The sequence below is a fragment of the Haliotis cracherodii genome, unplaced genomic scaffold (genome assembly GCF_022045235.1).
Source record: "Haliotis cracherodii isolate W230 unplaced genomic scaffold, xgHalCrac1.p SCAF_20, whole genome shotgun sequence".
Classification (NCBI taxonomy): domain Eukaryota; kingdom Metazoa; phylum Mollusca; class Gastropoda; order Lepetellida; family Haliotidae; genus Haliotis; species Haliotis cracherodii.
The window spans coordinates 9,386,482-9,402,343 of NW_027266276.1; the positions used below are offsets into that span (position 1 = coordinate 9,386,482).

A 15,862-nucleotide genomic window follows, 5' to 3' on the forward strand; every position below is an offset into this window, starting at 1 on the left:
ACCCGCTTGAAAGAACATGTAGCAAATAGGCGTCAAAATATATGCAGGTATAGAAGGTTTTGTTTGTTTGTTTGTTGCTAAACGCCGCACCAAGGATATTCAACCTATATGACGGCGATCTGTAAATAATAGTGTCTGGACCGGACAATCCAGTGATTGACATCATGAGCATCGATCTACGCAATTGGGATCAATGACATGCATCAACTAAGTCAGCAAGCCTGACCACCCGATCCCGTTAGTCGCCTCTTACGACAAGCAAAGTCGCCTTCGTCAAGCATTGGTTGCTGAAGACCTATTCTACCCCGGGATAGAAGGTCTACATTCTATTTTACATTACATTCTCATCTTTCCATGTGCTGATTGAGAACTAACTAAAAAATGTCCAGCAGTCAAATGCCATTCTATACATTTGGATTGTGTTGGATTGGATTGAATTATTCCATGTTGCATGTTTTGTACATGTTCTTACTGAATATCAGGAACTGGGAGGAACGTCCTTTCGGAAATAACGTACCTGGCAAGGGTAGAAAGTGTGCTGAAGTATGGTATTAAAGCCTTTTCCCAGTGTTGAATGCACGTGAAATGACGAACAACAAGATTAGGACACTAATCTGAAGAGAAATCAATAGATACTTTATTTATAGTCATAGAAACAACGCATGTATAAAATCGCATTACACTAACTAGGAATGTTGTTACGACACTAACGCCCTTGTGGTGAAGTGGATAAAGCATCCGTCCGGAGAGCAAATGGTGGGTTCGATCTCCTGGTCCCGTCATACCAAAAGATAATTTCCGTCTAATGGTTTGAACTGAGATATCCTGATCTTGAGATATCTGAATTTCTGTTTCTGAGACCCATTTTGTGAGTGCAGCGGACAAAGAGCCGGGGAGGGGACGGTCGGGGGTTCGACCCCCCTGTACGCGTTGTACCAAAATATGGAACTTGTTGTTACCCCGCCTTGCGCTCGTCATTAAGTGGATAAAGACAAGTGCTGGTCAGCTCGAAGTCAGTATACGTGTTAAGTCGATAGCACTATAAGTCCCGACTAAAATAATCAACAACACACACGTGCTTACACGTTGATATATAAACGAAATATTCTCGGACGCAACGCCACACCCCATTTCACCTCACCACAAACACTGCTGGTGTCATCACTGTGGAAGGTACCCGTAAATATCCGGGGTAGACTCGGTCTTCAGCATCCCATGTTTGCCGTAAAAGGCGACCAACGGGATCGGGTGGTCAGGCTCGCTGACTTGGTTGATGCATGGCATCGTATCCCATTTGCGTGGATCTATCATGATGAGAATCACTGGATTTTCGGGTCCAGACTCGATTATTTACAGATCGTCGTCATATGGGTGGAATATTGCTGAGTCCGGCGTTAAACAACAAACAAACAAACAAACACTGTGGAAGGAATATATCAATCCCAATGATAACACTGTGCCTTTTATACTGAAGGATGCTATTGAATTGTCGACACACGCTAACACATGAAACAGAACGAAGAACATAATCTTTGAGTGGTTGGACTCGTCATTATAAACGGAGAGCCTGCTTGACCCTATTCCTGAATATTATTCAACATGAAAACGTTCTTCTGCATGTGTTGACAATCAGAATTCTACAACCACAGCACGGATGATGCTAGTGTAAAGGGGACCTCTGTTTGTATTGATTGTCCCGCGGTGATATTTATATAACCTGACATTGTGACAATGACGGCGAGTACATGTAGCGCTTGTTTGCAGGAACATAGTCTAGCGGGACTTTCAGTGGCACGCCGATGGCATATTTTATTCATGGAATCATGAATTCCTCGTTGTGTCAAGAGTGTTGAAGTGATTTAAACAGGGTCATGAGATATAGTCATCTCGTTACAGAAAAACCTTTGATTTTCAAGAACAAAATTCCTGCGATAACTTAGCTCAAAAGTTCAAGGCAAACAGCAGGACAGCAAAAAAACACCAAGGAATGACGCTATAGTTTGCTTAGCAATATTCATTGTCATTTTGTGCGCATACCGATAGTAAATAGAAACAGTACCTACTGGTTTTGTTTGACATTTCCATGATCAGCTGTGAATAAAATATGAATTATTTATTAATACAAAAATAAGTGTATACATGTAAATTTAATAGGCGTGTAGGAGATATCTATAGGAGAAATGACATTTTACATTGCTGCGTACGATACGAAAGATGTTTTTTTAATAAAAACAATTATGTTTGTTACTCGCAAGGTTGGGGGCGTTGGGTAGCCACATGGTTAACGCGTTCACTTGTCACGGGAAGGCGAGGGTTCCATTCCTCACACGGGTACATTGGGTAGAATAGGTCTTCAGCAACCAATGCTTGTCATAAAAAGCGACTATGCTTGTCGTAAGGGGCGACTAACGGGGTCGGGTGGTCAGGTTCGCTGACTTGGTTGATGCATGTCATCGATCCCAATTGCGTGGATCGATGCTCATGACGTCAATCACTGGATTGTCTGGTCCAGACTCGATTATTTACAGACATTATTTGCCGTCATATAGCTGGAATATTACCGGGCGCGGTGTTAAACAACTAACCAAACCAAACCAAACCAAAACATTGTGTGAAGCCCATTTCTGGTGTCCGACATCGTGATATTGATGGATTATTGCTAAAAACGTCGTAAAACCATACTTACACACTCACTCGTAAGATTGGGTACACAAAGAGTAGAAAGATTTTAAAAAATACAGACTAAAATTGTAAAATTGTATCTTCGACGTTTCCCGATTAAAAAGCCGTAACGTCAGTACCCGCAATGGACGGTTTTATTGCATATCTGACTCACCATATATAGTCGGAAGAGAGAGATGTAAATGTCAAAATATTGACTCTTTTATACAGAAGCATGTCAAATTATTTTTGTCATTCGCCTTGAGCCAAAACTACTTTTTCATGTAAAGGCAATAAAATAGTGCCTCGTGTGTCGAGAACCTTGTTATGGCGTCAAGGTTTGAAAACAATCACTTAACCCCTTAGAAGGATTTGTTAGGGAACAGTCGCAGAGTGTTGGCACCAGGCGGCGCGCCAATAGAGAGACGACAGGAACACAGATGATAAGCCGATCCGAATAGATAGAATTTATCGAACGCATAGCGCATCAGCAGTTGCAGCCTTTACCGTTACTATTGTTGTCAATGATAGCCAAGCGTGATTGTTCCCAGAAATGCCGCCACTCATTGTTCACGACTGGCCGAGTTTTGCTCAACGATATTGCTTCAGATGGATTTCATTTTCCATTTGTGACAGCCATCTTTCTACTTGACTTGGTCGTTTGTGTCCAGAAGCACATGGTCCGCTTTTATACCTTGAATCCAAGCAATAAGCCCCGTAGCCATATTGTCACATTAATATCTGTAACAGAATCCGTTACCATATCCCTTACACTAATAACTCTCTCAATGCTTGATGACACTGGCTAATATGAAGAGATGAGACATTCAATTCGATTCACACATATATACACAGTATCGATGAAACGGCGAACAGAGGCCGGAATGAATGAAGTTAAATATTTAATCAATGTGCTATATTTGCATTTGGCAGTGTTGAGTTCCAAGTGAATCGCTTCAAGAGAAGGATTTCAGTATTATTTACTCTTGCATGCAAAACTGTCCTTGTGTTTTCACAAACCAATCGGGCTCTTCACAAACGTTGGCTAATTACAAGTTAATGATGTGGCGAGTGCACTACCTTCTCGTCGGAAAAACAAGAGAAGGCCTGTAATGATAATGTATCGATCTATTATTTCGCCTACGAAAGACATTAACATTTTAGTGTTCATTTACAGTGTACGTATCCATATTCTCAGCTTGGATGATAGCGAATTATATCTACAGAAGCTACAAAGCTTGAAAACTCTGGACAACCTTTGACCTTTGTGACGTCACTACATCGCGTTCATCAGTTTATACATGCTTTTTCCGCGGAAGGCCCACCGCTTGAGAAGGAAGCTAGCGCGGGAAATATCAGCGAAGGTCTTGGCACAGTCTCCATTTGGGTCGGCATTCGGTTTCATATTGCTTGGGTTGGCGTATCGCTGCTTCACACGGGGTTTATTCGTCTGCTTGTGTTAGCTGTGTCGTGCACGCGCACATTGTCGTCTGCTTGGAACGTTTGATTTACCAGACGACATGGATTTCCCTGAAGAGACAGCCAAAGTGAACACTCACGTAAGTGTATCGCCCCAACCTGAAGGAACCACTGGACTTTTGGGGAACGTGAAAAGATGCGGCTTGAAATGCTTGAGGGGCTCCAAGGAAAATTTACTTTTAATTTTGCTACTGTGTTCCGTGCTCCTCGGAGTGGGGATCGGGTTTGCAGTTCGAAGTGCAAGACCCGATTTCACGAAAAGAGAAATTATGTATTTGATGTTCCCTGGTGAAATTTTAATGCGAATGTTACGAATGTTGATTTTGCCGCTAATCATCTCCAGTTTGATTGCCGGAATTGCTGGATTGGACGCCAAAACATGCGGGAAAATGGGTCTTCGTACCATTGCATATTTCGCTACAACTACAGTCATATCCGTTATTATGGGTATTATTATGGCCATTGCCATAAGACCAGGAGGCGGGGCCAACCGGGCCAAACTTAAGAGGTATGGTACAGCGGCCAAGGTGAACTCCGTCGACACCTTCCTGGACCTCGTGAGGTAAGATCTGTTCAACTTTTTCCATCAAGTATATATATTCTTTCACCAATTCAGTTTTCTCTGAATACATCCATACCTTGCTCACGAAGCAACCTTGGTACGTGCATGCTGCAATTACAACGAAGAACACCCAACACGGTGTAATCACAATATTTATTGTGGGGCCGACAAGGAAATGATACACGTTTTGTGAAACGCTAAACTGTATTGGTTCCTGTTTTCCGAACGCTCCACTCCTACCATCTGACATGAAGTTAAATTAATGTGTTTCTCAATTCGTTTGAATTTTCTAATTCTCACTTATTTTTGCACCTGAATTCTTTATTGTTGATGCATTTACATTTTTCAATGTCCGACCGACAATTTATTCAAGTAGTCTAAGTTACTGTTTGTTCACAGTCTGAATTAAAATTTGTTCAGTCTGTATGTATTTGTCAAATGATATTGTTTCTTAAAACCAGTTTCATTTAACGGTCAAAATGCAACTTTGTTGCATTGTCTGAACGACAATTTGATATTACTGCTTGAATATTTCTGTTAATCAGCCTAAATATCAAATTGCACAAATAGCCGGAATATTACATCGTTCATTCTGCATACAGAGCAAGTCGACCAGCTTTGTTGGTTGTCAATTTGGGATACAATCGGATCTTGTATTACCTGGACGTGAATTTGTTTATAAATCCTGAATGTCAACATGTTTTTAATATACCTGAAGACAATTTCGTTCGGTCTGAGTTCATTGGATAAGACTTAATGGCACTTTGTTCAGTTTGATTATTGGTTAATGCAATCTAAATGACGATTTATTCAGTTTGAATTAATTATATAATACAACCTGAAAGATATTTTGTTTAAATTGAGTGCATTGGATAATACAATCTAAATGCGAGTTTGTTGAGTCGGACTGTAAAGATTCGTTTGATCTAAATAACAGCTTTTTTTAGTCTGACATGTGGGCGGAAATAGGGGTGACAATTTGTTCAGTCCGATTCAATTTGTTCAGTCCGATTAAATAAATTCGTTTAATCTGAATGACAGTTGGTTCAGTCTGGTTTGCTTCTTACAATCTAATTGACAAAATGTTAAGTCTAACTATTGTTCATACAGTCAAATAGAGAACTGGTTCAATCTGATTGTATTAGTTCATACAATCTGAATGACAGTTGGTTCAGTCTGACTGTATGAGACGACACTGACATTCTCTGTTGCCCAACATGCGATCTTTATAAAAAGATTTTCTCAAACCTGAAGCTTGTCTGAATCAAGTGAGGGTAAGAAAATATGGGGACAGGTCATGATTTTACCAGGCCACTTTGTTTACGTCATTAGGGACCACATAAAGTCTATTTAAATAGTTTTCCAAATATGGCTCTATTACAATCTCTACGTCATATATTCATCTGTGACGTCAACATTCAAACTATAGGCGAACATCAATATTTTATTCACGGATTGTGTTAAGGGACAAATATCAATTTTGTCCCATGTCTCCCAGCATCAAAACCTATCTTAAATTGACTGATTCAAATGACTAAAATGTTAAAATGGATTATATATGAACAGTAAAGATTAATAGTAATTTAATGTATTCGTACGTACACCCGTATATATATATATATATATATATATATATATATATATATATATATATATATATATATATATATATACTCCCGTTAATCGTTCAACTTAGTGGTTTGTCTATACAAGGTAAAACGATTCAAGTACAAAAGGAAATACAGAACATTTTACAATTGTGTGTCGTGGCTGTTTTCACATAAATAAATCAAATCACAATGATGAGCTATTGTACAACTGTTCTAATTCCAAGAGAATTAAAACCAGGTTCTACGACATGATCAGGTTGTGGTGCCAGTCGTAGATCACTATCAATGAGGGAAAAGGCGTGTTTTAAAACTCGCTTCACCTTCTCCAATTTCACCATGCTTTGGAATGAAGCGATAAACTGAGGGGAATCACTTGACTTCAGTTTGGCAACTGCCCCATTTCTATGCAAATATTGGAATACAGCCAAGCCAGTATTGTGTTCCATTGTTGTGTTCCTTGTGGTAACAGTGTCATTGACATTTATGTTACACGTTTGCAACTACTGAACTGATCATCACCGACAAATACAGGAAGTTAGCATCAGTTGCAGTGAGATGATATGAATGATTGAGCAAATCTCAAATGTCATTTGAAAGTAATGGCAGTCGTATGTCAACCATGTGTCAAATGTTGCAGTCATTTGAAAAATTAAGTAATTGGTTGCATTAGAATCATTTGAAGATATTTGCCATGTTAACGAACGCCTGGTGTCAGAGCTGATTTTCAGTTATCCTTTCATCAAATTTTCACCTGCTATTTTGCCTTTTACGCCCAATGGAATGTTTCGGCATATAATCGAGACTGGTTATATTCTGGCTTTGGAGCTTTATATTTACTTACTATTATCAATCACGTGCCATTTTTGCGGTCATTGGCAGTCATTTGTCATTGTTGGCAATCATGTGACAATCATGTGTAATTGCTGGCAATCATGTGACAATCCTAACAGTCATGTATCATTGTTGACAAACAGTCGTTTGCAGTCATGTGTCATTGTTGGCAATCATGTGACAATCATGTGTAAGTGCTGGCAATCATGTGACAATCATGTGTAATTGCTGGCAATCGTGTGACAATCATTACAGTCATGTATCATTGTTTACAAGTAATCGTTAGGAGTCATGTGTCATTGTTGGCAATCATGTGACAATCATGTGTAATTGTTGACAGTCATATGACAATCATTACAGTCATGTATCATTGTTTACAAGCAGTCGTTAGGAGTCACGTGTCATTGTTGGCAATCATGTGACAATCATGTGTAATTGTTGACAGTCATATGACAATCATTACAGTCATGTATCATTGTTTACAAGCAGTCGTTTGCAGTCATGTGTCATTGTTTGCAATCATATGACAATCATGTGTAATTGTTGACAATCATTACAGTCATGTATCATTGTTTACAAGCAGTCGTTAGCGGTCATGTGTCATTGATGGCAATCATGTGACAATCATGTGTAATTGTTGACAATCATGTGACAATCATTACAGTCATGTACCATTGTTTACAAACAGTCGTTAGCAGTCACGTGTCATTGTTGGCAATCACGTAACAATCATGTGTAATTGTTGACAATCATGTGACAATCATTGTTATCATTGTTTACAAGCAGTCGTTAGGAGTCATGTGTCAGTGCATACAATCATTGACAATCATGTGTGTTTGTCTCACTTCATTGTGTTCAGTTTTCAATGTGTGGTAATATTTGCAGCATCAAGCAATCTTCCTAAACGTGTGCAAACGCTCCAAATTATGTTTGAATACTTGATCATTAGATACGTAGGAATGAAATTCTTATATTACTGAAACAATTGTGCAGTCTACTAAGTGATGTTAATGTGTGAGCATTACTGGTTAGAATTAGTCCTCGACAGCCTCTGCTGATCGTAAGTGGCGACCAAATGGTACGGGCGATCAGGTAAGGCCAAATGGTTGATTGTGTGTCATCGTACTTCGACAGGGTGGGTCGGTGCTCACAATATCAATCACTGGATTGTCTCGATTATTACTCTGCCTAAATAAAAGCTGGAATATTGTGAACGGCGTTTAAAAACAAACACAGTGGAAACGTAACGTTTAATTAATATTAAAATAGTCTGTGTGGTTTGAATATAATTATTGGTAATCTATTCACAAAAATTGTGAAATTGAATTTATGTGTATCATTTTACGCTCTGTACTCTCTGAAATGTACAGTCGTGAATTTGCATCGTATTTAGGAAACTAATTAATGACTGGAATTCCTTTGAGTGATATTGTAGTGAATGGATCAATTATTTGTTGGAATGCGTGGAAACAACAACAAGTAATTAGGTCACACCTGATGTTTGTTGGCATTGTCATTAGGAGGTTCACTAATCAACACGGTCGTTTCAAGCTGTCAACACATCAATCAGAACACACGTGGTGTGCCACATTCTCAGTGCAGATAGTACCTCTGTTCGTGCACTGGTGTGGCCATTACCCTACACCAACACAGAATCTGCCTAATGTCACAGGGGCTGTAAATTTAACTTAACAAATCTGTAGATAGGAACCGGATTCATGATTAGCCGATCTTGGCATGGCTAAATGACGGGCGGATTCCTTTACAACCTCATGCTTCGCCACTTGTCCCATATATATCATGGAGGCATGGCTGGCCCAGTCGTCTAAGTTGCCGGAAAAAATCGCATTTTCGAGTTGCGTCCCTTTGGTGTGTCAGGATCATGTGACATGCACCGGCTCCATTCAAAATAAAGCTGATACCCTTGATTAAATGTTGTCAGACAAACAGAAAAGGACACATAACAGACGCACCGAGTCATCATTATTACGATGTGCATAATATGTGTTAGACTAACATCTAGTCTCTGAAATGAACATTTCGTACAGAAAAAACAGTTGTTCAGTTATCGTAATAAAAATATAATAAAAGGGAGCCCAGTGACTCTCTTCATTTTCAGATACTGCTGTAATCTAGACTTGCCAAACATTATAGACTTGCATGGGCTGTATTTGATATATATTTGTATCAGGGTCTGTAAGACAGACTAAATATGTGTTTGGGATCTGTTTCCAATACAAATTAAATTTCTTCCAGAACTTGACATTAAGGGTGAATGAAAAAAGAAAACAGTTCAATATTATCAAATGTATTACCATGTAGGTAACTACAAAGCTAATGGCGTTGATTCTACTGTCCTAATTTGATTAATCACCAGTATCACTTTGAATGTCAAAGCCTACGATGATAACGGTGTAAAATATCCATTGATTTGTAGATGACCATGCTTCAAATACGAAACCTAATGGACAGTAATGCATCTGCCAACAGAAAAAAATATTCCACGCTAAGTGGAATGTCATAACGGGCATTCGGAGAAGCCGAGTATCTACCGAGTATCTACCGAGTATCTACCGAGTATCAACCGACTAAAGTACTCACGGAAATGAAAAAAAACTATTTCTCAATTTAAAAATCGACACAGAGTGTTACGTAGCTGTAAATACGAAATAACAAAACAACTCGAAAAGTACTAGTCTGGATTTGCTAGTTTGATCTCAGTGAACAATACAAAATGTACTTTACAGGAGGTAATTTGTTGGAACTTTCAACATTCAAAAATAAAACTAAGTCCAAATTGACATAGCAGAAACAGACCATAGGCATTATGCACCTGTTTTCACCTGTCGTCAAGGTGTCATAGGTCACCTTGATCTACTTACACCTGCTTATGTACTGTTTCACAATAGTCTGTTTTATTCAGATTTTTACACACTTTTACGTATAAAAAGGCATAAAAACATTTGATACGCTGTATTTGTGCCACGGCCCAATTAGTACTAATTTAGTTGTTTGAATATTTACATATTTTGTATATTAACTGCACTTATTTAGAGATCTGAGGTCGAAAAAACAGTGTGTTTTTTCATTTCCGTGAGTACTTTAGCTTATACCTTAGGTCTAATACGGATCATATTTGACAAACATATTACTGTGAAGATGAGGGATCATCTTGCGGGGAAGACGTCCTTTAGAGGGGGCACTCAGGAATAGAAATGATATTTATTTCAGGTGTGTTATTGTGTATGTTTGCCATCTGCAATTAAAGTGTTCCAACCCGAATAATTCTTTCGATCGGGCTTCGAATCGGGAAATGTCTCGAGCTAGATACATTCATTTGTAATTTCGACCTTTCATTTTCAGTTGGTCGAGATACCTTTTTCATCTTGTGTGGTCCCGAGGTCTAGTATGTGTATTATACAACGTATTGTTTGTGTTCTTGTGGTACTTATTGACCAGTTCAGTCGTCAAAGGAACATCCATCATTGGCTGCATAACATAAACAATGTCACAAGGTGTTTTGTGTGCATAGGGAACTTTTTATAGTCTTGGCATTTAGATGAACACACGCCATTCTTGCTATGATGCAAAGACATTTCTACCGTGGCTTCATGGAAAGGCTAAACTCAATCACAAAACAACTTATACGTTATAGGTGTGAGTTGATAATTACCCTAATATAGCATGATTGTGCTACAGTGACAAATAGAATCGGTACTGGTACTTCAGTGAAGCTTAACTACAATGGATAAAGACCCCTGATGCTATGAAAATGATAATAATCCTCCTTTTATTAATCCTTAAGTATATTACTGCCATGTTGAAGTGTAACCTTCACACAATTTGCTGAAATAGGTTGTGATAAAAGCGTAATGACGAATAATCGTAGGATAATCACCTCCTGGTGCAGTATATGTGATTACCCTTTCGTGAAATAATTACTATTACTGATAGTTTAGTGGGGTTTTCACAAGACTTACTAGAACAAGATGCCATTAATGAATTATCACGACCAACCATTATATTGGAAAAAATCCATTGACATATGATTGATAAAACCCTATCGGGAGTCTCTCGAAAGACCCTACTTATATATTACAATGAGTGAGTGAGTGAGTTGGGTTTAACGCCGCTTTTAACAGTATTCCAGTTATATCGCGGCGTGTCAGCTTAATGTGGGAGGAAAGCCCGAAGTGATGCAGGTCTCAGAAGTTTACCACTTCGGTGAAACCCACGAGCACGGGTATGGTGCTGACAAACCTAGAAACATAATCGTGGCGAACCGGGATTCGAACCCACAATCATGGGTTTCAACTCTGCACAGCGAATCGCGGCGCCTTAGACGACTGGGCCACCCGTGCCCCCTTATATTACAATGACTATTCCAGCAAGATAATGGCTTACTTAACATGAAACTATTCCTTCCCTGATTTAGCCTCTGCTCCTCGGAGGCAACAATGGCTTCCAACACGACACCATGTGTGGGTGTGTTTCATCTTGGATTTCCTTATCATCAACATTTGATTTAAGTGTTCTATTTGCAAATCAATTCTCCGTTACGGATTTGTAAAAGGAGTGTTGTTCTCACACAACACGAGCGTGTCAAATATTCATCAAATAATAGCAGATGGGATCTCACATTTTCTATAATTCGGTTACCCAAATAAAATACTTCCTCCAGCTCCTACCAGAAACGAATTATGTTTTACATGCATCGTCATCCTCGGAGAGCATATCAAGTGAGCGGTTGCTTTGCCCCCAGTGGCACTGGTGTAGATGATTATGTGTGAGTGAGTGAGTGAGTGAGTGAGTGAGTATGGTTTTACGCCGCTTTTAGCAATATTTCAGCAATATCACGGCGGGGGACACCAGAAATGGGCTTCACACATTGTACCCATGTCGGGAATCGAACCCGGGTCTTCGCCGCGACGAGCGAACGCTTTAACCACTAGGCTACCCGACCGCCCAGATGATTATGAGTGATCTACATTATCAAACCGTATTTAGCATTGCCGTGTGGCTAGTTTGCCTTAAATCAATAGACCATCTCGTGCAAGATCAGGTATTGTTCGGTGAAGATGCGCGTACGTGTTTTCATTATGCATGAGTCTGCGTGATAGCTTACAGTATTACGGGACCACTCGCCTTTGACTTCCAGAACGTAATTACTAGTCATGATTTATGGAACATCCTCATCCATCAGCCAATGCAGGATGCAGATCAGCAGCTCGTGCAGTATCTCGGACTAAAATGTGCGTTGATGTGCGCTTAGAGAAAACACTGGTTAAGGTCGGTGTTGGTTTTACCGTTACATGCCGTGTGAGGTAATACACTTAATGCATCATGAAACAAGTGTTGATCATAATATTATTATGAATGTGTATGTGAGACAATACAGAGCATGTCGGTGGTATTTATGGAAACAAAGGTAGCTGAAAATTTGATTTTTATAACACTGGACCCGTGAAGACCCGGGATAGAATAGGTCTTCAGGAACCCATCCTTGCCGTAAAAGGCGACAAACAAACAATTTTATAAAACTGCATAATGTTTGAACTTGTGTTGCATTTGTTGTACTGCAGAACTATGTTACACACCGACAGCAAATGGAATACTATGTGATTCAAAATATGTTGTAAAATTTTCCAAAAGGTCACACTATGCAGTTTGTATATTGTTTAACGTCGCACTCAAAAATATTCCAACTATATGACCGCGGTCCACACTATATTAGGGCTATAAATAAAACATAGAGATAAGTATTTTTGGATCATTATGTCAATTCCAAATGAAACATATTACATATAAACACACAAAGCAGGACGTACTATAGCACGAATGTTGTTCCACTAGCCATAAGGAGTGAGTGAGTGAGTGAGTTGGGTTTAACGCCGCTTTTAACAGTATTCCAGTTATATCGCGGCGTGTCAGCTTAATGTGGGAGGAAAGCCCGAGGTGATGCAGGTCTCAGATGTTTACCACTTCGGCGAAACCCACGAGCACGGGTATGGTGCTGACAAACCTGGAAACATAATCGTGGCGAACCGGGATTCGAACACACAATCATAGGTTTCTGGCGTGCCCATGGAACGCAAATCTGCATAGCGAATCGCGACGCCTTAGACAACTGGGCCACCCGTGTCCCCGGTATATAATGGAACGCCGTCCCCGCATAATGTTGAAATATTATGAAATGACGTGCTTGACGTATTACATTGACGAAATTCCGTCATCGTATTAATTTTATCATATAATATTTCCCCGGGAAAATCCGGGTTTGAATAGGTCTTTAGCAACCCATGCTTGACGTTAAAGGCGAATATGCTTGTCGTAAGAGGCGACTAACGGGACTTACGGGCTCAGAAGACCTATTCTAACCCGGATCTTTACTGGTTGAAACAGTATCTGTGTAACAGGCACTAATTGCGGCGTAAAACAAAATCAACGTGTGCGTAACTTTAACACGACAACACGTAACTTAAGGCCTATATAAAGTGACTAATCATGGTTTTGGCTGTGCCAATATGATATTAATCTTTGGTACTAAAAGGTGTTGATGTCACTGGGTAGTCTGGTTCAGTGTCGATTGTTTACAGACCGTTGTCATATAGCTGGAAAATTGCTAAGTGCGGAGTTAAACAACAAACCAAAGAAAAAGAAGAAAGATCATACAACATACAAATGAACAGTACAACAACGTGAAACAAGCTTCATAAGAGGTATATATTGAATACAACACGATAGATTGTATTGCTGACCAGGTATTTACCAACAGAGGGTTGATCACTAGTATATTTACCAGTCGAGAGTTGATCACAAGGATATTTACCAGTCGAGAGTTGATCACAAGGATAGTTACCAGTCGAGAGCTGATCACATGTATATTTACCTGTCGAGGGTTGATCACAAGTATATTTACCAGTCGAGAGCTGATCACAAGTATATTAACCTGTCGAGGGTTGATCACAAGGATATTTACCAGGCGAGGTTGATCACAAGTATTTTAAACAGTCGAGGGTTGATCACAAGTATGTTTACCAGTTGAGGGTTGGTCACAAGGATATTTACCAGTCGAGGGTAAATCACAAGGATATTTACCAGTCCATTAACCGGTTGAGGGTTGTATACAACACGATAGATTGTATTGCTGTCCATATGACTAACTCAATCAGAAAATCAGATCTAAAAGTATATGTCTATTCCCAGTACCTCTGATACATCTTGACTTTGTTCATGTGTCTCTAGCTGAGTGTTTTCGAGCTAATGAGCTTGTATTCCATGTTACAGAAGGTTGGCAGTTTCATTCCAAGTTTGTTAAGGAAGGTGACAACAAAGGTATTTACCAACATAGGGTTGATCACAACAGTTACTATGTTTACCAGTCGAGGGTTGATCACAAGGATATGTACCTGTCGAGAGTTGATCACAAGTATATTTACCAGTCGAGGGTTGATCACAAGGATATTTACCAGTCGAGGTTGATCACAAGTATGTTTACCAGTCGAGGGTTGATCACAAGGATATTTACCAGTCGAGGGTTGATCACAAGTATGTTTACCAGTCGAGAGTTGATTACTAGGATATTTACCAGTCGAGGTTTGATCACAAGGATATGTACCTGTCGAGGGTTGATCACAAGTATGTTTACCAGTCGAGGGTTGACCACAAAGGTATTTACCAGTCGGGGGTAAGTCACAAGTATATTTACCAGTACACGGTATGTCACAAATATATGTACTGGTCAAGGGCTGGTCACAAGGGGCTGACGTGTTCCGGGAATATTCTACAAGGTACTATCATTGCTGAGAACATCGGTCTTGCTGCCTGATGGCTGCTTGTTAGTACAACGTAGCACTTGCAGTTGCACTTGTCAGTTGCCTGTCTGAGATCATGAGGTAGCTGTACTTAGCTAAGGTTGCCTTGCAAGGACACTGCGTCCTCCTACGGTAATGTACTTAAGTTCACGAACGACCCCGTGAGACTTGTATGACAGGATGATTGACGTGTAATCTACTGTAGGTCACGTACTGAAGGACATGCATGTCTCATTTTAATCAATTCGAAGGTCTTTCATTACAACGTTCTAGCTTTGGTTACCGAAACCAAATATTTGCATTAAATGTGTATAATATTGTTATGTTTAACGTTTTATAAATTATATTATTAATTGCCATATTGTTAAGGATAGAAAACACACTTAGACATTTTTTTTTCGCAAAAAGGCACTAGTTAAAACCCTCTGTGGAGTAGCTGAGCTGAACAGAAGTAAATATTTTCAATTTTTCAGTTTCTATTTGTAAACGGATTAAATTTGAATAATAAATTCAAACATCAACTTCTTTCATAATACCATTCAATCACAAGTTTCAGCACCCTGTGTTCAGGGTTCTCGGAACTGACGCACGAAACAAGTATCCAGAATAAAGGTTATTAAGCTCGAACGTCGAGAGTCAGTGCTGATTTAGGGCTTGCAAATTACACTACAGCGTCGCTTGTTCTTTGCATGTTTTGGGTTCGTGTTGCATGTGCAGTGGTCGTTAAAAATATTGCACAAGTGCAGAAAAAATGCAACTGCAATTCTGCCACGCGTGAGGATGTGCTTTTGAACACTGATGACAACAGACTGCAATTCTATAAATAGACTGCCGGGGAAAAAGAGTATGCACATGAAAATTTAACACGAACAGAAATTATAAACGTGAAAAAAACGTTACTTTTA

General features: G+C 39.5%; 1 protein-coding gene across 2 annotated transcripts in view; it reads left to right on the top strand.

Moving 5' to 3' along the window:
• The first annotated feature begins 3,923 nt into the window (after positions 1–3,923).
• The window catches only part of LOC139470299 (excitatory amino acid transporter 1-like), a 98,859-nt gene continuing 86,920 nt past the window's right edge, over positions 3,924–15,862 (top strand). For both annotated transcript variants that reach the window (XM_071252660.1, XM_071252661.1), the window contains exon 1: positions 3,924–4,702. In XM_071252660.1, the coding sequence (XP_071108761.1) occupies positions 4,182–4,702 (521 nt within the window). In that variant the 5' untranslated portion in view covers positions 3,924–4,181. The remainder of the gene's footprint in view (positions 4,703–15,862) is intronic.